This window comes from Takifugu flavidus, chromosome 21 (genome assembly GCF_003711565.1).
Source record: "Takifugu flavidus isolate HTHZ2018 chromosome 21, ASM371156v2, whole genome shotgun sequence".
Lineage (NCBI taxonomy): Eukaryota > Metazoa > Chordata > Actinopteri > Tetraodontiformes > Tetraodontidae > Takifugu > Takifugu flavidus.
In genome coordinates, this window is record NC_079540.1 from 3,009,116 (window position 1) to 3,035,421 (window position 26,306).

General features: G+C 42.5%; 3 protein-coding genes across 14 annotated transcripts; all 3 read left to right on the forward strand.

The window, feature by feature from the left end:
* hoxa3a (homeobox A3a) lies at positions 1 to 26,285 on the forward strand. 12 transcript variants are annotated; one of them, XM_057020313.1, is made up of 6 exons: positions 4 to 335; positions 10,522 to 10,660; positions 19,058 to 19,118; positions 19,204 to 20,962; positions 22,382 to 22,961; positions 24,599 to 26,285. In XM_057020313.1, the coding sequence occupies exons 5-6, from the start codon at positions 22,499 to 22,501 to the stop codon at positions 25,387 to 25,389; spliced, it is 1,254 nt and encodes a 417-aa protein (XP_056876293.1). In that variant the 5' UTR covers positions 4 to 335; positions 10,522 to 10,660; positions 19,058 to 19,118; positions 19,204 to 20,962; positions 22,382 to 22,498; the 3' UTR covers positions 25,390 to 26,285. The 12 variants fall into 12 exon arrangements, with proteins under 12 accessions (XP_056876303.1, XP_056876304.1, XP_056876293.1 ...); XM_057020315.1 differs by having other exon boundaries at positions 19,884 to 20,962; XM_057020316.1 differs by lacking the exon at positions 4 to 335 and adding an exon at positions 5,885 to 5,909.
* On the forward strand, positions 3,150 to 4,411 carry hoxa5a (homeobox A5a). The gene is made up of 2 exons (XM_057021524.1): positions 3,150 to 3,606; positions 4,161 to 4,411. Exons 1-2 carry the CDS (start codon positions 3,150 to 3,152, stop codon positions 4,409 to 4,411), a joined length of 708 nt encoding a protein of 235 aa, XP_056877504.1.
* Positions 10,669 to 13,938, forward strand: hoxa4a (homeobox A4a). Its single transcript, XM_057020332.1, has 2 exons — positions 10,669 to 12,311; positions 12,824 to 13,938. The coding sequence occupies exons 1-2, from the start codon at positions 11,894 to 11,896 to the stop codon at positions 13,171 to 13,173; spliced, it is 768 nt and encodes a 255-aa protein (XP_056876312.1). The 5' UTR covers positions 10,669 to 11,893; the 3' UTR covers positions 13,174 to 13,938.
* Positions 26,286 to 26,306: the final 21 nt, after the last annotated feature.

Consider the following 26,306-nt stretch of genomic DNA (forward strand, 5'->3'; position numbering starts at 1 on the left):
GGGTCCGATCTCCACTGGAGTATTTTCCCATTCCGTTCTCCGTTTTTACACGTTTTTGAACACATCTTCTGATTTTAACAGCGTCAGACTTTGGTGGGGGTTTTTTCATCGCGCCTGAGCTCATATTGGGACATTACTGGATGTTTTGATCGGACTGCTCACGCGTATTGTCAGGATGAGTGGAAAGAACTCTGGTGCGTCATTGACCCCAAGGAGCCCCTGTTTCCGTTCTCGGACTCGGCTGGATATTTCCTCTCGTCATTATCCGTCTACACCTGCCAACTCCCACCTCCTCCACAATGTACAAACCTACCACGCTTACCAGCCTTCACATGGTAAGACAGCTAAAGAAAGCATGTGCTTCTTTTTTTTAATTTAAAAAATAATTTGCCTTCAAGCTTGAACATTTAAATGCTATATATATTAGATTTCTAATCTCAGGGTGACATAATTATTTTCTTAATGTCAATCTATGATAAATTTGTCGCTGATTCCTTGGCTATTCTAATGACAGTTGTTTATTGCCTGCTTTTAACTGTGGCATTGTTTTTGTGACGCGTTCAATGGTATAATGGCGTCTAAATGCTGCTCTTTGTCGCCCTCGTGTGGAGAAACTGGACTGCTGCATTGCAGTTGTTTGTTTTGCTGCAGATTTTCTAAATCTGTTTCATGACAGTAATAGCTTTCATGTTAGATTTTCATATCCTGGTTTGTTACAGCAGGTTGTCTTTTTTATTTAGATTTATTTTACTGTTAATTTCCAAAGGTGAGTTAGAGAATATTACCGGTTGACGTTGATCTCCTTTAGATTCGCCATAACATCTTGTTCGGAATACTTCAAAAGCAACAAAGTAAATATAATGCATTCAAAATTAAGATTTCTGCTGGGTATAAATGCTTTGCGTGGTGCTAAATCTCCCCAGAAAATAGTATTTACATTGTTATGGATGAACATATGTTTATTTTACTTTCTTTTAGGTCTTTTCAGAAATGTGGTTGATCTATAAAATAATTTGCCTTCTGGGCGTTGTCTTCGTTTTGTCCCTGCTTTAGTTTGAATATGTAGGCAGAAAATAAATTAATACGACAATTGTTTGCAAAGTCCGACCGCAGAGTGGATTTTTGCAAATTACGGCAGTGGCCACAAGACTCGTCACGGCTGACCCGCGTGCACACTCGCTTCCTTTCATGCCTTTAGCCGCATGTTTGGACCCTGGGTGTGTCCTCGGCTCGAAGTACGGAAATAATTTTCGTGGGAACTCTATTGCCATTGGTCAGTCATAAATCAGCTGCTGAAACACACACACACACACACACACACACCACACACACACACACACACACACACACACACACACACACACACACACACACGATATTTTCTTGGATAGATATAGACCCGTCCACCTAATGTCCTGCCTTCAAGGTTTGGGTACACAAGCTTGGAGTGCAAGATATATTCACGGTCTTCTTCTTTGCCACACATGTTCGGGCTTGCTTGACTAAATAGGAGGAATGAGAACATGTTGCCCCCCTCGAGAGACATGGGTGCCATAAAAATTCCTCAAGGCGAAAACCAAACAGCGTAGGGGCGTCATAGCTTCTCTATATTGCAATGGCGACAGCGTCCGCCTCGTGCTCATGCTCAACCTGGTCCCATAGACCCTTTAAAGTGTTAATTAAGATAAAACTAAACAAATGACCTCGGGGGTTTAATATGAATTGTCATTCCTTGTGCTTTTTCTTTAAAAAAAAAAAAAGTATCGTTGTTTTTCTTGAACTCACATATTATATATTTATTGGTATCCGAAGAAATACATTTTAAAAAAATGTCTCCTTGCAGTTAAATTCTAACAGAAGGCGATCCATTGAAAAAGCATAAAATGTCACAAGAAAATAGATTATACTATACCACGATGGGGGTCGTGACATCGTCTTTTCTGTCATTTTCTCCAATCTTAACTCTCATTTAGCTACTTCATGTAAATTGAAAAATGAGCACACGCTGTTTGTTCTGATATTTGGAGGAAAAACTCAATAAAAGCCGATGTACTCGATGGTTTGCTCATCACCGGATTAAAAAAAACAAACCTGAAAATTTATAAAATGTCGACTTGTCACATATCGGCCTGATCGACGAGTCACTTTGAAACTGCAATAACATTGGGTATAAAGAAACAGTATATTTTCGTGTCTTCATATGTAGCCTATATTTCGAGCTATTAATTCTTCATTGTGACTTGTATGGTATGCTTTTAACGGCAGTCTCTATTCGACTATATGATGTTTAATGTTTCCTCAAACTATTTATTCATTACACTTTTACGCACTCCAGTTCACTCGTTTTATGAAGATAAGGACTGGTGCTGAGGGAAACCACTACAGCTTTGCCGTGAATGGGCTGTATTAGATTAACTGCAGGGGCTATTTGCGTTCTTCGCCTATCATAACATGCACATCAGATTCAGATCGAATTATTTCTGTATACTATCGTAGTGGAGATTGCACACTCAGCGTGTTTCTTGTTGTCTAGGAGCCCGTTGTTTTGTTTTTTCTTTTTCTGCCGCAATGCTCGTTAACCTCCGAATGACCCTGTACGGTTCAACCACAAGAATGCTCCTCCAAAGACACGCAATGCCGCGGAGGTGCCAGAGGATGGCGCGCCACGACAATACAAAACAAGCGAGTTTGTCCTGCCTTTGAGCGCACGGAGGCGCGCACCCTCCACAACCCACCCAGTATTTGCTCTGTGCATGAGTTTACCTCTGGAGGTCACCAGGCAGGATTTACGACTGGTCAACAAAAGCACGTGATTCACCGGCGTACCCCATATTTGGTTGCCTACGTAAGAGAGAATCAAGTCTATGTCCCACTCATTTCCATAATTCATCATAAATTGTGCAAGGGTGCTATAGGACGCGCTAAAGCATACGAGCCACAAATCAAGCACACAGGTTTATGCTGTTTAACCTGTAACACAATAAAAGACGACAACAACACTTGAGACCAGTTAGCGGTGGACCTGTCAACAAATGAGCTCCTATTTTGTGAACTCATTCTGCGGACGCTATCCCAATGGCGCGGACTTTCAGTTGCATAATTATGGAGACCACGATACGGCGGACGAGCAATACAGGAATTCAACAACGATGCATTCCACCAGGTATGGCTACGGCTACAATGGAATGGACCTAACAGTCGGACGGGACGGTACCGGACACTTTGTGGGCAACGAGAGGACGCGCGGATACTCTGAGAATCACTCGGCGACAGCAGCCTCAGTGGAGTCGGTCAGGTACAACCAGACGACAAACACCACCGGGACGTCGTCTCTTTCGCCACCACCTGACCCGCTGCCGTGTTCCTCTGTGTCCAGCGCGTCCCCCGTCACCGAGACCCAACCCCAGCACCGAGTTGGGAAAAACTCTGTCACAACCCCGTGTTCGAGCTCCAGCGGAGGCACACTGCTGGTCAACCGGGACTGCGCGTCAAAATCCTCACCCCTCGAGGAGGAGAAGCCCGCGGGAGGCGCAACTCCCCAAAATGTCAACGACTCAACGCAGCCTCAGATATACCCATGGATGAGGAAAATCCATATCAGCCACGGTAAACTTCCTTTTTTTATTGATCTCTTGTTAGCTTTTGAAACCTTTCGCTGCATTGGTGCATAAGGAATCCACGAAAATGTAAAAACTTATTGCAGCAAAGTTCAAGTAAAATGAAAATGACAGCATTTTTACAGTAGTTTTTAATTCCCCCCTGAGGGTCTCATGTATTACCAGATGCAGTTTGGCGTATTATACGTTTTATTGTTGCCTATTGCTGTTTTTGATTTTACACTGTCATTAAATATCACGCGAGATTTACGTTAAGAAATATATTTGCGTACGTTCCTGTTCACGTCGCTGATGTCCCACATTTTTAACGTTTTCGGGTGTTCATTCATTTCTGAAAAGTACAGTTAAAACGATAGGTTCAATTTTTCAAGTGCACATTTAATGATGTGAGATTGTGTCATTTAAAACTTACTAACTTAACTTTGGCAGCTGATTTGCTCACAAATGACAATTTGAAAAATACGAAAAAATACTGGGAAAAATGTTTTGCACCTTGAAAGAGGGAAAAACAACCCAATCAACCCCTTTTCTCGTTTTTGTAAGAACTTTCCGGACCGGAAGGGAAGAGAGCCAGGACGGCATACACACGGTACCAGACCTTGGAGCTGGAGAAGGAGTTCCATTTCAACCGGTACCTGACGCGCAGGCGGAGGATCGAGATAGCCCATGCCCTCTGCCTCTCAGAGAGACAGATCAAAATATGGTTTCAGAACCGCAGGATGAAGTGGAAGAAAGACAACAAGCTGAAGAGCATGAACATGGCGTCTGCAGGCGGGGGAGTCTACAGGCCTTAATACCCGCTCCCCTCGACCCCTGATCACGAGCACTATGAAAATAAAGGAAAGATTGTCATATCAACTTCTCTGTCTGTTGTTTCCTGAAACACAGAGACTTTTGGAGCGGGCTGTTTGCGGGAAGGGGGAGAGTTGAGACAATTCCCCCTAAAAACCCCAAATGTGTCCAGCAACACGTCCCATTATAATCCTCAACGTTAATATTATTGTTCTTTTCTTCAAAGTGACGATGTGCTTAAAATAAATACATAATGTACAGCTCTGTCTAGATTAAAAAAATAAACACGAAAACAACTGTAATTCTAAGTTATTTCTTGTCGAGAGATTGTCAGATCTTGAAAAAACACTACCTACCTGTCGCCCACAAAATATTAAGTAAAGGTTGTGTAATGCACTCAATGGCATAAAAAACAGCGGGTTGCAGTCCACCTGCCTTTGTGTTTAGCTTCCTATGTAATATATATATATGTATTTATTTGTTCTATGTATTTGAACTAACTTGTGAGAAAACTTCCAGATTTAGAGCCAGCGGGGTTTGTAAAGGCTTGTGTGATTATTGTGTACGTTGTGAACACATATGAGTGCCGACTCGGTCTCGTATGTACAGTAGCTGTGCCTTGTATCTCTTTTTTGTTGCTGTTGTTGCTGTTGCCAGAAATGTTGTTTTGTTTGCTCTTTTCCGCGCAACATCCTCGTAAAATCGTATTTTTATGTTTGTTCCCCACGAAGGAAGAATCCCACTTTCAAGCCATTGCCTCTGTTAAAGCGCAATTGTTAGCTTTTGGTAAATGTTTTTCAGAGACTGGAAGTCAAGAATATGTTACAATAATAATGAATATGATGACGGCCATTATAATAAACTTTCTACTGGAATGGCAACATCATATCCCTTGTACTTTATTTTAAAAAACAACCCCTCCCTAAAAGCACGCGCGCTGTTGTCTAGGCGAGTGCAGCGCTTCTGAATATCGTAACAAGCTTGACAAGGTTCGCCCCTATTTCAACAGGTTATCTTCAATGAAAGCTTTATGCGTTACTCACCTTGCTTTTGAGATGGGTGGAGTGATTTTGGGGCTCCTTGTCCACTAACAGGCTCCAGGGGCCGGGCGTCCCCTTGCGCATAGACTCCACGGGCTATCCCCAGAGAAACACTTCGACTTTTCACGCTGTAAACTTTATTAAGGCCGATTCTGGGTCTGACATTTGGACGCTAAATGAATGGGGGGTTTTGTCTATGAATTAGATCGTAAAAATCATCCGGAGCGCGGCCAGATAGGCTCACTGGCCATAAACGGTCACGTGGTAGCCATTAAAGTAAGTTTTATGGTTTTGGGGAGTTGACAGTATATTGCACATAACATATAATCGCACTGACTGCGAGCCTCCGTCTGACTCTCCTTGAGTAGCCTGTAAGTGTTACTTGACCGTTCAGACCGTCTTTTGTCTGTCTGCATCAGAACGGACCGGACGTTCTTCAGGATGAGGACCGCGTCGCCTGGTAAGTTTCTGCAGACAATCCGGTGGTCCAAGAGCAGCCAGACTGGCTTAAACAGTCTTATTATTGTATCCTCTGCCTCTGTCTGTCCTCATTAGAGCATTACGCTAATTTGTCAGTTGCGCCGTGCTGGATTCTGGTCCCGGCAGATGTTGCGCAGGGTTGGGTCCAGCGCATGGTCATTTAATTGCTTCCTTTCCAATATAACTTGCTTCCCATCTGTGGGGTAGCTCATAATCCATTTTTACTTGCAATTATCTCTGTATGTATTTCCTCCCGCACAAACTTTGATTTGTTGTCGATTTAATCGCCTTAGATCAAAATGTTTCCAATGAGTGTGTAAGAAGACGTTGGTTTAGGAATAGAGAAGAGTTTTAGGCTTTTATAGATTAAGGACAAGCATTATCTGACCGAATTGATTATTTACTGATGATGGCGTTGGTTCGTTAACTAAAGGCGATTTACTTCCAAAATGCTGAATTCCACATGCTGGCAGCGTGTTCAGGATTAGGTCAGACCGTAAACAGTGTCGAGTAAACAAAACATGGGGACAAACAACAGCTTCGGAGCAGACTTTTAAAAAGGAATTCCGATTTGTGTCTGTCACGTTGTTTTGTGTTTGGAGTTGAAGAGTTCAGATGACCCCGCCAAAGTCACTCTCGCTTCGGGATGACCTCTTGCCCGGTCAGTACCCCGGCCTGCAGTGGACCACGTGAAGACCACAAACTAAGCCTTTTTCTTCTTCGTTTTATAATTTGTAGTAGGCCAAATATGGAGAACATTGGCCTATTTTATCATTGGTGTCAGAAAGAGAGTTTCAAATAATACACAAAATTTGAACATAGAGTACATCATGAGCAGGTTTAAATAATTTATTGCACTATTCATACAGATACGTGTTTACTTAGATTTGGTAGTTACACGTATTTCTTGAACCTTTCTGTAACAAAGGTGTGTGTATAAGCAAAGTTTGTAATGTTTCACAGGCTGAAACATCCATCATTGAAAAATATCACAGCATAGATTTATCTGTTCTTTTCATTGCTAAAATAGGTAACACGATCATTTGGAACCACAGGGACACACTCCAGGTTGTTGGAGATTATATTTTGAAAGAAACTTCTGGGTGGGGGAAATGCAAGTCTGAGTACCAATTAATTTAAAGAACAAAGTATTTACGCGTTAATATGTGCAGTTATTTCCGAGGGAAACCCTTGGTAATATTTCAAAAGGAACATTTTTGGACAGAGCCCCATGTGCGGGGTTCTCCTGCCAGACAGAGAAAGAGAGACGCGCTGCAGAGGTTCATGTGGAGGTCATCTCCGGCACGAAGATAAATCTGCATCCTCTCAGAGCCACCAGCAGAGCTCGCTTTAGGCCAAGTTCACTGTCACCCCACTGCAGAGAGAGCGTTCACGCGTCAGACGTTTTCTTAATGACACGTTTGTGTTAGTTTACCTGAAAGCATTCTGCATAAAAAACGAATTTAATCGGGAAACAGAGAAACAGAACCTATTTTAGCATCCGTGTAGAAAAGAAAGAGGCAGCGATGAAGAATGGATCGCTTGATTCTGAAATATTTCTCCCAACAAAGACGTTTGGCTTCTTCTCAAAAAATAATGGATAATGTAGTTTTTACAGCTTTCTTTGTCTTAAGTTGGATCCTATGGGATTTTTTGCATTTCACTCCCTCCCGGAAAACACCAGCTGCTATTGCTAGTTTGTATTTTTCTTGCTGCATGCCCTTAATTATGAATTTTTCGGGGGGTGAAATGATCATTCTGATTGCAAGAGAGATGCAAATGTTTTTTTCCTGCCTCAAAAGGACAAAATATCTCAATAACGAGGCAGATGACAGCATATATCTGCAACGGAGGAGGAAAAATTGGGGTCAAAAGTTTACGCGCTGAACAAGTCTCCGTCATCTGTTCACTTGGAGCTTGATGCCAGCCTTATAATAGCGATCTTGACTCACACAAAAGACAGAATAGCTTTGAATTACATATGTTGGACTGTGCACTCCAGGTGAACCCTGGAAGCGCGGTGACCTCGCGTTTGAGACCGGGGGAAGGGACCCCCCGCCCGTCCCCAGCAACAAGATTGAGTGCTCGGCGTTTTATTAGGGCGGTTGATTGGTGAATTTCCTTTGAATAAATTGCATTTGATATGTTTAGGGACGAGGGCAGAATTAGCATTTTGAGGATTGATATTCTCGACCCGGTCACAGGGTAATGAGGAGGCCCAGAGACCCCCAAAATGAGGCCCTGGACCCCTTAAAAAACATTTAGCCCCTCTCTTCCTGATCAATTGAATAGAAGCTTTAAGAAAAAAGAAAGGACACAGATGTTTTGTGGCTTGAATTCAAATTTTATTTTATTTTTTTTAAACCTATGCATTTTTTTAACTATACAATTGTTTGAAATTATTTGTAAAATAACGCAGCTAATTTGGAGCACTGTTGAAGATTGTACATGTGAATGAGGATTATTTTAATCGACACGTTTTTATTATAAATATTTCACTCCGAGTTGAGACTCCTTTCAGAAAAAATATTGCGCAAATAGCAAAAAAGAGACAGAATAAAAAAAATCCCTGGATAAAAGAAGGTTTTCATCAGAAGAAGAATAAAAGTAGAAGATTGTGGTCCCTTGTCGACTTGAAAGTCTGAAAATGGTCAGACGGGACACTTAATTGCTTTTAATCATTAAAAAAAACATTTAAACACACATCTAGTGAAATATGCAAATAATTTAGAACCATTCCAAAACAATGATTTGGAGTCTGACCTTTAAAGGCTTTTCATAATCTTTACATATTTAGAATATGGATTGAAATTCTGCTTTTGGAAACTTAAATAAGTTAATTACAAGTCACAACAAAACAAGACAACATGTATTTAATTTGCGATATACCATTCAAATGAAAACAAGATTTCAAATAATTAATAACTGATGTCCACATGTTTATTTAATAATAAACAACTTTATCCTATTTTACAACAGTAAAATCAATTACCATGTTATTTAAATTACATCATACACTGAATTATAAAATTGCCCATATTTGGTCAGCATGAGCATCCATGGAGACTTGCACATACATATGTAATTAAAGCTGGTGGCTACAGCAAATGGTTTATATAGATTCTGACCTCAGAAAGTGGAAAAAGAAAGAGTGGAGAGAGCAAGAGAACGCATCTATATGAAAACATTTACATAAAATGATGAAAACATTTTTTAAGCTTGACTTCTTTCCACGTACTGAACACAGAAGAGATTTTTTATTCCGTTGTCGGGGCTGCATAGAGAGAGGAGACCTTGTGAGAGCCATCTGCAATCTGTCACCATGGTCACAGCACTTCTCTTATAATCTAAATTTACAGTAAACTGTCAGCGTGATGTATACCGGCTAAAACCTTCACTTCATGCTATGTGATCTGAATGGGAATGCTGTGATCTGGCTCTTATTTTCTGACTAAAACAATCTCTTTAAAGAGGCTTGGACTGCTTTTTCCCCATTAGGAGTAGATTACATCTTTAAATTTCATGGGAAATTAGAGAGTGGAAGCTTATGGAGCAGTGTTTCCAAACGCTTCATTGGGGGGGGGGGGGGGGATCATTGTCGTATTATATTGTTCAGCTGAGATGATCCAGAATCTTTATAGACTTCAAGCCACTGCATGAGAAATTCCTGGACTAGATAAGGGAAGGCATAAAAGATTTTTAGAGCTTTGTCCATGAAATTGGCCTGGATACCATGGCACTGTAGCTTTACTAAAAAAATAAAGGATGTGGAACTGCAGCAGATTTTAAATGTAGATATGTGAAGTTATCATACTGCTGACATTGGGCCTGTCAAGTGGTCTCTCGGCCGTATAGCTACAGTGGAGATAGCAGAAAGCAGGCCATGCCAGCTGCCATTTGCAGGCAAAAGCCTGTACAACAGCAGCCCTGGCTTAGAGCTACAATGTGCTAACATGAAAAAAAGGCTTCTGTTAACAACACACCAACTGTGGCCTTTCCTGTGGTTGCTGTGGAAATGTCATCCTTGTTGCTCCTTCAGCATCAGCGTAATCCAAATCAAGATAATAAAAAACAACCAAACAAGCCAAAAAAAAAAAAAAAACTATTTTGATGACCTGGGGAAAAGAAGTGAATCTAAAAAGCTCTGGTGTAGGAAAGCTTTATAATTCATAAAGTTTAAAATCTTCTTTTTACCAGATGCAAATTCTACTTAAGTAGTTTTGTGCTTTAAAAAAAATCCTTTGGGGATCTTCCTGGGTGATGACCCACACTAAGTGCTCCTCCAACTCCCCAGAGTTGAAATGATCTTGCAAAACTGAAGTCCAAGTACGGGGTGAACCCCAGGTCAGTGCGTCTAACAGATATGAAAACGTCGCCCCTTAGAAAAATGGCACGCCTTGTTGTTTAACAAAGACTGTCAATGGGCAAGATTAATCAGAAACAAAATGGAAGCAGTGTCACTTTTGGGTCAGGCAGAAGTTACCTTTGTTTAGAAGAGCTAACATAATGGGAGGGGGTGTGGGGCAGGAAAGAAAAAGAGAGAAAAGAAACCTTTCAATATTTCCGAAGTTTGGCCTCTTGTTTCTCTACAGCAGAGAAGGCCTTATTGACGTGGACAGTGGGGATCAGTTTTGTGAAGAGTTGCTGCGTCGCCCAGGACACACATACAGTGTGGCACCACGGACATGAAGAGGGAAGCCGACTTGGGGATGGCTGAATGCACGATGCACGGTCAGATATTTTTCTATTCTACAATTATCACCAAAATTATATATGTAATTACTATTCATACGCGCGTGACCAAAGGTATCCATAGGTTTTGCCCATAACACGCTGCTATTCCAATAAAAAAGTATTGCTTTATTGGAAACTTGTCTATGTAAAGTTCATTTAATTACATTTTAACGGAGCGTTTTGATTTGTATATTACTACGCTATATTTGGTGCTAGTGAGTGTTATTAAGCACAAGAGACTCTCATGAAAGTATGGCTGATTTGAATGAAAATGCAACCAAATAATCTTGTCTTACTGGTATATTAAAATGTACGCACCGTTGCTTAAATACATGAAATCTGAGGTTATATGTGCAAATAAATCGTTGCATCCCTGTAAGTAAAATGCTTCCAAAGAGCTTTGTTTCACGTGCGTGCTGAAAGTGTTTTGTCCACATGCGGTTAAAACGGGGAGAATAATAGCTGATCCGGAGGGAAACCGCTTTATCCGAATATTATGGCACCGTCGGAGAGCAAAAGAACGAAAGGGTTGCAGGATCTTCACAATGTTGCAGGGGGTCTTAATGCACGAGTACAGCAGTGCAACATGAACCATTTTCCGTGGGTGTGCGCGCGTATGTGTCACAAAACCTGCAAAAAAACAGAGTTTCCTGATCCACAAGTCATTTTCTTTGAAATACAGCTTTCGGCTCGAATAACAGAGGCTCCTGCGCTCCAGAAGTTTGTCGCATTTACGCCGTTTCCTTCATCCACTGGATAAACACAAGAGGCAAAATGTGTTTCAATTGTGTTATTTTATTCTTTATTGAAACACAATACATAAACAGACACGCCATTCTTTTGTTTTGTTTCATCTTTATTTTTTATGACTTGATTTTCAGGCTGACTTTGGTCTTTCGTGATTTTTTCCGTGAATTATTCCACATACTAGCCTCGCCCATAGAACCTTTTCAAGTTGCAGTAAACAAGTTGCTTGATTGGTTTTGCTTTATATACTCTGATTTAATAAGGAAAACACCAACGTAAGCCAGTGCGAGCGGAGTTGGCGATACCAATGCCATGCTTTCCATTGGTTCCTGTTTACATGATGCCCACGGGAGGCGCGGTGATTGGTGGCTTTTCACACGTGACCAGGCAACTTTGTACATTTGACAGGGAGTAGGAGGGTTTTGTGGAGATCAGAAAAACGACAGCGCGATAAAAATTAGTATTGTTGCACTTCACAAATTAATGACCATGAGTTCCTACTTGATAAACTCCAACTATATCGAGCCTTCCTTTCCACCATGCGACGAGTATCAGCAAAGTGGATACATACCCAACCACGGTGATTACTACGAGCGGCCAAAAGATACGGGCTTCCCCCATCACAGCGAGCCTTCCTATCCGAGGTCAAATTACACAGAATCGGGGTACGATTACGGTAACGTTCCGACCACCGGACTGGAGGATTTCAACGATGGGCATCACGCACAACCGCAGCCAGTCCCACAGAGCCACGGTCCTCGCCTCTCCGCGGCCCCAGACGGTGGCGCAGGGGCAATTGCCAGCAAAGACTGCAGCATCGCCAGCGAGGTCTACCCCGGCGTTGCGAAGGGCAAGGAGCCGGTGGTTTATCCCTGGATGAAAAAGGTCCACGCTACTAACAGTGAGTTATCGGCACGGCTAAATAGCAGAACCATTGAAAAACAACCACCGAAGCACACGCGAGTCATTGAGGCAGCACTAGTAGCAGCCCTTACAACAGCAATTTACGACTATCGAGCAGCAGGGTCGGTAATTAAGGACCCTCGTAAATTTTATTGCTTGTGTTCGTCTGTCGGGGCCATGCGCCTTTGTTGCTTTTTAACTCAAACTACCTCCACCTCTGGAGCCGAGCCAAACTGTAATATTCAACCCGCTGTTTTGTTAATCATTTCAATGCTTGATTTTTCCCTTGATGCGAACGCTTGCACACACGACATGCGTAAAGGTCATCTCCGTCAAATGTAACTAGATAGACGTAAACCAACAGCTTGGTCTTCCAAATAAAAATATTAAGTTATTGTAAACTTACATAGTGTTCAATGATGACCTGAATATAGTTTCAGAATAAACGCTGTCACCCTGGGTGTAACACCTGCTTGCTTGCATGTGTATCGCTTTTCCCACCCTTTCCAGTCACTGCCGGTTACAATGGAGGAGTGCCCAAGAGGTCTCGCACTGCCTACACCCGCCAGCAGGCTCTGGAGCTGGAGAAGGAATTCCACTTCAACCGGTACCTGACCAGGCGCAGGCGGGTGGAGATCGCGCACACTATGTGTCTGTCCGAGCGCCAGGTTAAGATCTGGTTCCAGAACAGGAGGATGAAGTGGAAGAAGGAGCACAAGCTCCCAAACACCAAAATCCGCTCCTCCAGCTCGGCCTCGTCGTCCGCCTCGGGAGCCCAGCAGCATCAGCAGCAACAGCAGCAGCTCCAGATCAAATCAGGCCAGCAGCTGGTCCCTACGCCGTCCGCTGTCAGCCTATAGTGCTTTTTTGGAACCCCACCCCACAATAATCCAGACTGAGATGGCAAATTACAAAAGCGGAGTTCGATGGACCGATTCTCAGTATTTTACATATGGTGTTCTTTTCACCTTGCCTTTGCCATTGGGCCCCTCTCATGTCCCTTTGTATCCCTTGCCTGCCCGCTCGTCTTCGCACTCCTCATATAAGCTTGAAATCCGCCTTTTATCTCCTGGGTGGCTACTGAAGTGTTTATATATTGTTTATTATTATTAAAGAAGGATAACGCACATTCATACGTAGGGCCTGGATCAAATGTATTATTACAGTGAACGTAAGACTGAACTAATTATTTTCTGTTGTCTTTGTTTTTTTTATCATTTTATTTTGTCGGGTCATCAATGAAATAATTCTAATATACTTGAAAAATATAACGAGACTCCAGATGGCCGCGAGGCAGTCGGCTGTTGGAGGGTATCATCAGTGTAGTTCGTGTGTTTGACTGGGTTGATATACTGTTGAATGTAGTCCAGGTGACTTCGACATTTCATGTACATAGACGAATCCTAATGAAGGCACAATAAGCAGAATAATTCCGTCTTGTAGAATTTCGTTCCAAAATGTCGTAGGCTGCGTAGTTTTCTTCGTGATGGCACGTCCCATGTTGTGCTGTGTTCTAAACTGTGAATATTTGTGTGGTGTTGTCTCAGTAGTGAGCGTTGTGATGCAGGGTATAGCTTAGGCTCACAATTTGTCCTTGTGAAATAAATGTGTGCTTCACTTATAAAGAGGACTCCGCTTTGATGTTCTTCTGTCACTGCAACGTGCGCGTATTCAAGCATCGATGTACTTCCTGATTTTTAATTGGAATCCACATGCTGATTGATTTATATGGAAAAATTCATTTTATTGTCTTAAAATCTGCAGGTTGAGTTTGCAGAATTCTTTTAAAACCTATAAATCTGACGAGAGGTGCGCGATTTAAAAAGATGTGTCCGACAATCGGTTCATATTCTTTGCCATTTGTAAAAATAGTTTTACATTTGATCTTAATGTATGCGAATCCATTTGTTATTCAATACCTGATAACCAGGGCGCGCATTTGGAAGACTTAAAGGTTCCAATATTTGCTGCTGTTTAATTTGCATAATCTGTTTATACTGAAGCGCGAGTCGCATACAACACAATGTAGAACTCGTGTTCGTATCTGATTTTATTATGGGGTTTATTACCACTGCTCGTTGATATTCCAATCCATGAAATGCGCATGAATGCCGCGCGTATTTTTATGGGTAGGTATTTCATTGCAGGTAGAGGTGAGCTGCTGGAGTGTTGCAGGCTTTATTACTGATCCGGGAATCAAATCCGGATCGTTTCATGTTTCCAAACACACAAATTGTTTCTAAAATTTCTAAAGTCAGTGCACCAAAGTGTGAGTGTTGGACACTACCTGCTACATCCAAACAATAGAGTTCAACCAGGGGACACGGCCGGCTCTGGCCAATCACCGGCTCAGAGCACTTCTCTTGACCCCCGACCTTTCGACATGCACAATGTTAAGTCAATACATCAGTGCTCCGACCTCCACGAGCTTTTTCTTCCCGGTTTAGTTCTACTCAAAGGAGTGAATGGAAACAAAAACGGTGTTAGGTGCGAGTCTGATCCAAGACTTTACCTTAAATCATTCCTAGACACAACTCTTCAGCTAATCATCTGTCATGTCGACATAGATGGGATATACTTGCGGTAAAACACGTGGTTGGGCCAAGTATATTGCGTTTTTATCTGACCGTTCAGTTTGAATTTAAAAGTCAGTTTGAATTTTTATTTGCATTAAAATTATGCCAGGCTAAATACCCACATGGTCTAATTGCTTCGTTATTAGCTATTGTTATTTGTTTTCCCTTCTGAATAAACAAAGAAAATCACAGAAGTCTATTTAAAGGCGCCCTTGCCGTGCAGAACATGGCGTTGATTGCGCACCGGTATTGCGCAGACTCCAAGTGGCCCCGCTAGTTAAATTATGGATATCAAGTCATTTGATTCACGAATAGAGGTCACTTCCAATGTTCTGAAATTTTAATTTTCCCAGTTCACGTGACTTGTTGAATAATGAATGCCCTGGGGTCAGAAATAGATATGAAAATCGGCCTTATTTTCATTAGTGATCTTCTTTGGGCTGCGAGAGAGATCTCTTCTCTCTAGACAAAAGTCTACTCTCTGGACACAGACCGTCATGACCTGTGAGTAGGTTCTCTCTTCCTTGTTTAAATAATAATATTTAAACTATAAATTCAGTTCCCTTTCGCTTTCTTAAATGAAGTGCTCTGTTTAATGTGTATATAAAATTGTATATATATGTAAGTAAAATAATTGTGTCACATTTTCTTAAATAATTTTTAACATTAACCAGTTTCCCCAAAAATGAAAATACAATTGAAGACACGTGACTATGCAATTAATTAATTCATTGATTAATTGATACGATTATAGAAGCCCGGGATTTAATTTTCACACCTGTTCAGCTTTGTCAATAAATCTTAGATGAAGCCTAAGGAGAAAACTGAGTTTTTACTAAAGTTCAGCCACTGAAATACGTTTGACGCGAGTAATACAATGGGGAAAACGTCTTCGTGTGATCAAACTTGACTTGAAACAAAATGGAAAGTCATTTTAATTATTTTTGCATTCATTCTGAGAGTCTATTTTATATTGGTATACATTTTCTCGATTAATACATTATCACAATAAGCAAATGTATTGTATTTACGTGAACAGTTTTTTAGTATTCCAAATACTCAAAACCTGTAGAATAAGTGTAGGATTATAGTAAAATAAAATAAAATCTATTACTACTTATCTCTAACATTTTACATCTCCAAGCATGATGCTATAGAGCCAACTAGTAATGAAACAATTTAATTATAAATTTCGTCCCAACAAAACAACGCTGTCCTGACCCGTCTGTATCTGACTGATGGTTCCAAGTCAGTTTACATGATGAATTTCACATTAGTCTTGGTCGAAGTAAATCTCACTGCCAGCAGTTATCTCCTGCGGTGTACCGGTAACCCTAGCTTGGCTGTTTAGAACTCCGGGTATCAACCTTGTGGGGAGATTTGGACTACGTCTGGCTTACGTCCAGGGGTTCTCGCCTTTTACGCCTCTTGCTGACAGTGATATGGAGTCGTGATTTATGTCAGTAACTCCGAATCATTTGTTTTACACCGAAAACCGTTGAGACCTCGATTAAATTTGATCAGTTCTCAGCTGCTTTAAAGCAGTGTCCAAGTCTAAAACTGAACGGGACACTCAGCGGGGGGGCCTTGGATTGGAAGTAGGTCCGGCTACTTCCAATGGGTCGAGCTCCGCCAGCGGAAGGTAAAGCGGGATTAACTTGAAATGTACCTTCAGCCATTCACTCCCGATGTCAACTCGCACCTGCAATTTAAAAAGAATAAAGAACAAATAGCCATCTGCAAACAAGCATTATGTTGAACAAAAACTATTTACCCATAGTCAACATTCGCTCTGAATCTGCGTTAATCGAATGTTTAAACTACACTTTCCCTCCTCTTCAGTTTTTGAGGAGTTGAAGGTAAATTAATCAGAAGTGTTCTGCCTCTGTTCAAAACTTCACCGCGTAACTTGTAGTTTGGGAGGACAAAGGCTGGTGTGGGAGTGGGATGCTGCCTATGTCGGCCCCGAATGATTAATAGTTGTAGTGGGTTTTTTCCACGCCCGCTGCTCAGCGTTGACGGAAAACAAGCGCCAAATGGAGCCGAGATGAGAGAGGTTCTTCCGGGATAGCTTGGGTAGCATCGAGTTATGCAGTGTCAAAAGCAGCTATCCCGGAAAACCACGACATTTAAGATTGCCTTTGTGTAAAGGTTTCTTTTATGATATCAGTAATCCGTCCGCCAATTGTACAAGCATGCAACATCACTCAGCTGCTCATTTTTAGGCCGTTCCACATTCTGCAATATGACTGACATGCACCTCTCGGGACCACCAGCACCCACTTCGAGGTGCGACAGGTAAATGTGCTACGTTTCCTTCTCACATGGGGACTCTTGCTGATGGAACAACTAGAGGCTGAGTAAGTGGTGGATGGGGGCGACACTGAGTAAGCCACTCGCTGCATTGTGAGGAGAAGAGGTTTGCCTGAGTGATGTGGAATCATCACGCCAGCTTCGGCTAAATATTGTGGAGGAAACCCTCTCCATCTCCAACATTACGACTTATCCCAACCGCACTCATTGATAAGAATCTATCGGAGCATTGTGCAGAATTAGCTCTTTTCAGTCGCTAACAGGCACTAAATATATGGCACTTGCACAGTGACAGAACCGTATTTCCCTCTCAATAGGAAACACGTGGAAAATATGCTGCCCTGCAAGAGACTTGCTCCTCTGCCAGATACATTACAGTGTCACATACGCCTCTTTTTTCTCCCTCTAAACTGATCCGTTTCTCTTCAGGGGGAAATGACTGCCTCCATTAATGATTCACGGGCTCAAATAAAAGGGATTTAAGTTGACGCTGCGTCACGTGAGCGGGGCGCATAATACTGCGCTGTGTTATGGCACGGGGAAGAAAAACCGGAGTCCCGGTCTCGCCATATGATGCTGATTATATGTGGGTTACCCTCTCTTTCCGTGAGGGGAGTCCGTGCTTTGTAGTTTTGTTTATCGAAGAGAGGAACGCAAAAGAGAGGCAGACTGAAAGAGAGACGAGCCCATGTTTGTGGATGTATTATACTTCTGTCACGGACGGATATGCTTGTTCAACGCGGACCGAGTGGGCTTCGGGAGGATGGATTTTATTTTGAGGTATTTCCGCCGATTGTTCATTACCACCGTGAGTTATTGCTGCAGGAGGCAGAGGTCAGTAAAAATGGGTCTAGGGTTTTCGGCAATGCGAGTGAATACATAGGTTGCAACGAGCCCGTCGATACCTCGATTTGTGCGGTTATTTATGTAAATCATAACTAATAAATGGAGGCATAAATCTGATTCATGCAGATAATATGAGTATTTTGAGATTTATATGGGCTATACGGCGCTGAATATAAAGCAATCACAGCAAATTTAAGTAGAGCAGCTAGGAACAATAAGAATTATATATATATAATTCATAATTTACTCTCACGAAGAGTAATTTGCATGTTTAGTTCCATTGTAGCGACTGTAAATAAATCGGCCATTATAATATTTGTGATAATACAAACGTGCGCATTCGTGCCAGGTAGCACTCCTTCCATAACACCCAATGTATTGTAAAATTTACGCGTTTTGCGGGACTAAATGATGCATCAAAATGTGTGCCATAAAAAGCAGTGAACGTGTTGTGATTGTGTCGCTCCGCCGGGGAAAACGAGCGTATAATGGAAGACGGAGTGCCATCTAGGACCGGCCGGCCATGCTGGGGTCACGACGTTCTCGCTTGATTTATGGGCGCGGGGACTTGGGGAAGATGGTGTGCGAGACCTAATGACTATTCGATTCGTTTGTGCATGGTGCAAACACAGAAGGGAGACAAGAAGCACGTTATTTGCGCAGAGCTCTTTTTATTCACTTATTTTCGGTTACAGCAATGGAATATTCTTCCACATAAGGACTTCATAGATTTTGTATTGGGCGATTATCGTTTTGTCAAAATGTTTAATAGAGTTGCAATTTCGTGCACGATCCTGAGAGAACCATATGTTGTCGGTCCAGAATTTGCCTGTAAAATGTAATAGAAAAAAAATCCACGAAAATGTTCACATGTTAAAAATGCATTTAAATTCAGGCAAAACAATAGAGATGTTTTGTTCATGTATGGGCGCCGTTGGAAAATTCATTTAACTATCTTAAAATGACGGAAAATGAAAATGTAAAAAAGAAATATTTCTCCTTTTTACAGAAATCCAGCCAAGTAAATTCACGCCATCTCTCGGTGCTCGGAAAACCATAAACTGCCTCCGGTAAGTCCATACATCTTTATTGATCTCTGTTATGAATGCTTGATGATGGAGGTGATAATATCCTTATTCAATTTTGTATAAGTAGGTCCTCTCACACCCACGCGGCTAAGGGCTACTCGTGATAGAGAAGCAGCGAGGAGCTTGTACATTGCTTAGTAGCGGCGATAGGGCTGCGCCGAGAGCAATAATTCCTTCTCTTCCACTTGTCTTTGTGGTGTAATTTGTCACTATAAAAGTGACGAGCGGAATCGTAGCTCTTGGAACTGTGCCTCGCTCCTTTCAAAATCAGCTTTCTGTGAAAGACATCAGCATGTATCCAGCGCAGTTTATTGCTCTTGAAACTTGAAATGTTTTCATTAAAAAAATAAAAAATCAGAATCAGAGCTTCTTTCTCGCCCACTCGGGCCTTGGAGCGGAGCGACATGCAACCACCACAACGCTGACATTTAACCCTCCGCTCTGGGCCAAATTAAAAAGAAAGGCGAATCAGCATTTCAGCAGAAAACAAAGAGGTAAATAATTAAACAATCCACCGCAGTGGTTAGGCAAAGGAAAAGCCGACTTGGCTAAAAAAATGATCCACACGCGTGAATTTTTGTCCCACTCACTCGCCCACGCCGTCCGTGTGTTCCAGCGTGTTTAATTGTGCCACTGCATTTTGTCCCAAAAGCACGAAACCAGCAGAGAAAGACGCAGCTCTGAGCGTGTTTACAGCCCGAGGAGGCTTGAGAGGACATAAATCTAATTTCTTTCTTTTGGCTGCAGAAGCCAGTCTTACCACGCAGAGGGATTTCCCCACGCTCCGGTTCTGTGGTGCGCTGATCCGCGTTGCAGGTTCCTCTGCCTTTTGGTGATGAGACGGCTTCTCATTTTTCACACCCTGCTCCCGTTGGGGTTTCCCCTTGGTATAGATCTAACAAAGACGCTGACCTGAAGTCGTAATGCCTTCATTTTAAAAAATTAAAATAAAATAATATAATATATATATTCTTCACGAAAGTGGCCGTGCAGCAGAAAAATCAGGGTGTAAGTGAAAGGCGCTGCGCGAATCTGTGTTATAGGATTGAGGATTTGCAAAAAATGTGGATTAATGATTAAACCTGTGCACAGGGGCTCTTTTTGTGTCATGGAAATGGAAATCCAGCCTGACCGCCCGTTGATTATTCCTTTTAATTGTCTCCTTATAAAACATGGCCCACTTCCACTGCAGGGCGTGAATAGCAGTAACAACGCGTTAAAACGTTGTTAAAACGATGGATGTGCTATTTCTAACCTTGTACCATTTTTATAATAAACACAGTACCTTGTTTGGTTGGGGGAGGAGGAGGGGCAGCCACTTGGAATGAGCTGGCTTTTCAAGGCGCTGCTGATTTGCATAATTTTTTTGTTCGTGGTGACGCTCAGGTTCGGGGCAGTTCACTGCTGTCTGCGTGGTACTGGTGAAGGATCACATAGCCCAACATAGCCTTGGCTGAGTTTGATATTTCCATGAAGCCCTGGCCATTGCTCCTTAGCATGACGATACATTCAATCTCGGGCCTAGATAACTCTTATCTCACTGACCCGACTGCTCACAGCTGCTTTCGTAATCTCAGTTTACCCATTCTCGTCCAGTGAGAAGAGAAAAAAAAGGCAAGAAGAAAGGAAAGGGGTTTCTCTCGGCTCATCCCATTTTTGTTGTGGCTGGCTAATGCTTGGCGCATGGCAGGGCGCAGTCTGCTGCTGCTCGCTCTCTCAGCCGCTCCAGCCTGTAAACTTTTTCCCCGGGATTACTTACTTGATCGATTTCGTCGCTGAATGAGAAAATATCGCCAGGTGCCCTGCATTGGTCGTCAGAGGATCAGGTAAGCAGGCCAGAAATAGGCTCCCTCGGTTGTGAATGGCGGAGTTTGTGTGTCGTACGGTGATTTATCACCGTATGACTTAGATCTCGGTTCAGGAAGAGTTCACACACACATAGTCGTCCAGCCAGATTTCTTGTTCTGCCGTGGACCAGGCAGTGCGGCGTGAGAGAGGCTCATGAATGTCATTTGTTTCTTTTTCTGCCGTTTATGAATGCCGTGGTTTTCCTATATGAGATAAACCAAAGAGCTTTCTTTTTTGGGTGATCGCAAGTGTATAGTGTGTGTATATTGAAAACAAGTTATTTCAATCTGAGGTTCGCTGCAGCTGCATCGTAGACAAATGCAGGATTATTTTGTAACGCTTATTAAATGAAGCCTGAATATTTTCATTTTGTCTAGTCGCGCACCGAGCAACAAAGAGATTTGTGTGTCTGCTCCGGCACTTAAACCACTAGTATTGATTTTTTTTTTTTTAAATAAAAAATATTACTGTCATAATATAATCAATATATATATGTTTAAAAGTTAAATTTGAAATGTTAAATATTTTTATTTTGAACATAGTCTAAATGTATATGTATATATACCAATGTGCAGACAAATCAAATCATTTTTATCATTATCTTTGTTATGTGTACAGAACTGCGATAGATGAATAAACGCAAACTACAATTGATTTCATATGGGTCAGTCTTTATTATGACGTATCATTAATCTCTTGAAGTCATGGATCTGTGCGTGAATTTTGGTGGTTTAGAAAGACGTCCTCGACGTTTTATCTTAGGTTTCGGTTCTTCCAAGTACCAGGCTTTGCCACGTTCATTCCATGAAGGCCGTCCCAGCCCACTGACCCCCATATATCACCGCGACGGGCCGCCGCGCAGACAGCACCGACAGCACTCATTATTATGGGCCTGCAAGGAAAAGTTCACACCGTGGTCATATAGAAATGCACGGATGCCCGCCCGGTTTTTCAGGTTTCCTTGTGGCCCCTCTCATTCATCTTACAGCGAGCAAAAGCAAGAAAAAAAAGACAATGCCGTTGTTTATGCTCTGAGCCTGATGACCGGAGTGCATTAAGGGCTATCCTGCTCCTGAAAGAAGGACTTTTTTATGCATTAGTGATAGACAAAAGTGGGTTAAACGTTTGCGATGCTCAGAACATTTAGGACTAGAAAACGGATTCGGTGCTGACGATATTTATACTTTATATATATATAAAAGAATGTAGCCTGTACAGATGGCAATGCAGGGTTAGTGCGCGGCTTTGTGCCCCGTGTAAGCCATAAGGTAAACGGTAATAGTCCGCAGAACTGTTGGCACTATCTTGCTTCCATAGTCTCCAGTGTCAGCCCTGTATTGAAAAGTAAGATGGATCGCCACCATTTCTTCTCCTCACAGTGCTTCTTGTAACCCTAGGTTCACCCGAGGAGGCCATTGGAGGAGAGGCGTCACGTGAACACGGGGTGCCAATGTTATTCTACAAGGGTGTCAAGACCCTGTCAGTTTCTGAAATAAATATTGGGAAACGGCGAGATGCAAAAGGCAACCTATTACGACAGCTCCGCAATTTACAGTGGCTACCCATATCAAAGCGCAAATGGCTTCAGTTATGATGCCAATCAGATCCAATATCCCCGGACCTCTCATGTGGAAAGTGAGTACCATCGACCTGCCTGCTCCTTGCAGTCTCCTGGCGGCTCTGTGGCTCTGCAGAAGCGGGAGATGGCGGCGGAGAACTGTGACAGGACCACAGCCGTTCAGGCGGTGCAGTCTAAGGTTCATCCCGAAAGCAATCAACCGCAGGTGCCGGTGTCAGCCCCTCCCCCTCCCCCGCAATCCCCCGGTGCCATCAGCCAAACCACAAGCAACGGGTCCAACCAGCCCACTGCAAAGAACAGCTCACCGACCTCTGCTTCACGGAGCAAGCAGATATTTCCTTGGATGAAGGAATCTCGTCAGGCCACCAAGCAAAAATCAACCAGTAACACCAGTTCAGGTAAACACCCCTCCAGGCTCGCACAATGGGACTTTCTGAGTTACACTATGATTTCTTTCAGGGGAACGTTACAAGGTTAGGTTTAGCCAAAATAGCTTCTAGTTCATTAAAATTGGGATCAATTTAATATCTATAAGGCAGTGATGGTCGTGTTCAGCCTCTTGTGAATATTTAAGTTGTTATATGCCAGTATCCAAAACATATCTATACCTCTATAGAGTGTTACTTGTATTATCCACATCAATTATTTTGTCATAACCCGTAGATATGGTATAAACACATCACATTCTCGCTCAGTCTCTCTCACACGCTCTCAAACACCTCTATTGGAAAAAGTGTGCGGTTCGACTGAAAGTAGATCCTAGCCAATGCCTCTGTGCCCTGCAGCTGACCTGTCCTTACTGTAAACACGCACCTCCGTTGATCACACGATGTTCCCAGAGTGACAACACACAAACACGCAGAAAACAGTTGTTGCACGCTGTCTTGCTTCGGGTGACTTCGGGTGGGGTCTTTGGGTGTTTATCTACAAAAAAAAAACAAAAAAAACCCCTCAAAAGATCTTTCGATAGTTCTCCTTTCATTGAAAATAAGATAATTGTTTTACATAATAAGAGAGTTTAATGGGTCTGAACTTAAGGGTGGTTACTATGTATGTTTGTAAGATCTTGGAAGTATTTTCTTTAATGGGATTTTAAAACAATATGTAGATGTTTAAGCAACTTGCTGACGATCTACAGAACGGGTATTTTTGCGGGCATTTTACGCTCTGATCACGCACTGATTTTTGCCCAGGGGGACGTTACAAGGATAGAAATCCAAATCTTTTTATTTTCCCATATAGCAAACATGTCTTTATCATGTTCTCATAGACATTTGCAGTGTGCCACTGATTTCCAAAATTAGTTATGTGCTTCTCGAATACTTAAGAGTTTGACACCACAGCTACGTGTTCCCATCGTTGTGGTTGACATCCTTAAATTGATTTTTGTGATAAATCCCTTTTGCGCACGTTTTACGGGGCAAATCAATCAAAAATATTGTAATAAATAAATCCAGCACTTCATATTACAATAAGAGACGGTTCCTTTTTGAACAGACATATTTCCCAGCTCTAGGTGACAGGAACAATGACATTTATTTGGCGTTGGGTGCCTGCCATAGCGGTTAAGCAGACCAAAGTTTTGCCATATTGCAGCCTCCCGTTTAGGAGTGGGGGCTTATCAGTGAATGCAAGCCGAGCAGCTTTACGTGCCCTGGAGAATACAAAATGCTTGTGTCTGCATTATGTTGCTGCTCCTGACGACGAAGGAAGATGAGGGTCAAAATGCTTTAGTAGGAAATCTGAGGTTACCCGGCTTCATATATAGATAATGACTTACTGTTCTCCGGTTACGCTTTTACTTTACAATTTCAAGACACGATCTTTCCAAAAGGGGGGGGTATGCAAATATGTCGAGGAAAATATTTATTTAAGGTGATTGCACGCCATCTCTGCCGTTCATTATATTTGTCGAGATTGTTATCAGTTTCGTTGTCACGCGTTTTACTTTCACTTCCCCGCCCCTGCTTCTCTACCTGACCCCCTGACTGTAATGGATTACTGATTGACACCCTCCTCTCCTTCTCACTGACAGTGGAGAGTTGCCCCGGTGACAAGAGTCCTCCGGGGTCAGCGGCATCGAAGAGAGCCCGGACAGCTTACACGAGCGCCCAGTTGGTGGAGCTGGAGAAGGAGTTCCACTTTAACCGGTATCTCTGTAGACCCCGGAGAGTGGAAATGGCAAACCTTCTAAACCTCACGGAAAGACAGATAAAAATCTGGTTTCAAAATCGCAGGATGAAGTACAAGAAGGATCAGAAAGGTGCCGGGATGATGCCCTCTCCTGGCGGGCAGTCCCCCCGAAGTCCCGTGGGCCCAGGCTCCACCGGCGCAGGAGGCGGTGGATACCTCAACTCTATGCATTCTCTTGTAAACAGTGTACCTTTTGAATCCCAGTCACCGACGTCTTACAATAAACCTCATCAAAATGCATACGGTATGGCCACGTCATACCCCCCTCCTCTGAGCAGCTCCCACAACAACTGCCCGCCCACCCAGAAGAGGTATGCCGGGACTGATTCGGCCACACCCGAGTATGACGCGCATCCTTTGCAAGGCAATGGCAGCTACGGGACGCACATGCAAGGTAGCCCCGTTTATGTTGGTGGAGGCTACATCGACTCAGTACCCAATTCTGGGAGCTCGGTTTTCGGGCTAACCCACCTCCCGCATCCGCCGTCCGCAAACATGGACTACAATGGAGCAATCACAATGGGCAACAGTCAACATCATGGCGTGTGTGATCCGACACCGACGTACACAGACCTAACGCCGCACTACTCTCAGGGAAGAATCCAGGAAGCGCCTAAACTTACGCATTTGTAGAGCTGTGGGCTGCCTGGATCACTCCGCCCATTGTCTTATCCAAATGCAGACGCATTACCGCTTCGTTTCCGCGCCTCCACACGTCGTCCGCCTTCTCTCTTCCATTGTTTATGTTTTCTATAGTTTGATGTGTGAAGTAGAATAGGATAAATAATCACGACTTGCTTAAAATTTTCTCCTTACTCGTGTCATTGTCTCACAAAGACCAGGGTTTTAGGCATTTAGTGGGAGGGAGGGGCGCACATAGGCCTATTTAATCATGATTTTATTTGTTTCGTTTTAAATTTGAATTTCAAACAGGGTATTATGAACATATGTTATTCATTTAATGTGAATTTGTCATTTTTTATTTATCCGTCGTTGAAGAATCGTGCTTTTTTTTTTTTTCATTTTTTTTTTTTTTAGCATTTTGTTGCACTTGTGAAAAGATCCTTCCAGAGCCACGAGTTGGGATTTTATTTGTGTTCAGTATCAGGGGTCATGGGCTTACACACGACCCTCCAGCTTGTGTTGTTCTTTTGGATAGTCAAATGTTATTTATTTGGTTCGGTGTAAAAAAAAAAAAGAGTCACTTAGTATTATTTGTCACTTCTGCGATCTTAGCGAAACAACGAGGGTTTGGGAAGAAATAATACCCAGCCAGTACAGGTATAGTCTGCAGAAGCTTCTCAGTAGCACACCATGTTGTTATCAAAGGCTACGTTTCACCTTTTTTTCTTCAGATGAGGTGTTTTCCTTTCTCAGCGAATGTAAAACCAATCGATGCAATAAGGGTGCAAAGAAGGACACACGTTAGCAGTTTCTTTAATGAAGAAAAAAGAAACGGCATCTTTTTTTCTGTCACACATTCCATGCTGCTCCAGTTCGAAGAAATAAATAAAAAGAATAAAATATAACTGCAGGCAAACTCTGGGTAT

Excerpts from the sequence above, each read along its gene's own strand:
- hoxa5a (XM_057021524.1), top strand. The coding sequence starts at position 3,150 with ATGCATTCCACCAGGTATGGCTACGGCTACAATGGAATGGACCTAACA. Across the intron at positions 3,607-4,160 it reads GAAAATCCATATCAGCCACG|AACTTTCCGGACCGGAAGGG; the intron begins GTAAACTTCCTT and ends CGTTTTTGTAAG.
- hoxa4a (XM_057020332.1), top strand. The coding sequence starts at position 11,894 with ATGACCATGAGTTCCTACTTGATAAACTCCAACTATATCGAGCCTTCC. Across the intron at positions 12,312-12,823 it reads AAAGGTCCACGCTACTAACA|TCACTGCCGGTTACAATGGA; the intron begins GTGAGTTATCGG and ends CACCCTTTCCAG.
- hoxa3a (XM_057020323.1), top strand. The coding sequence starts at position 22,499 with ATGCAAAAGGCAACCTATTACGACAGCTCCGCAATTTACAGTGGCTAC. Across the intron at positions 22,962-24,598 it reads AACCAGTAACACCAGTTCAG|TGGAGAGTTGCCCCGGTGAC; the intron begins GTAAACACCCCT and ends TCTCACTGACAG.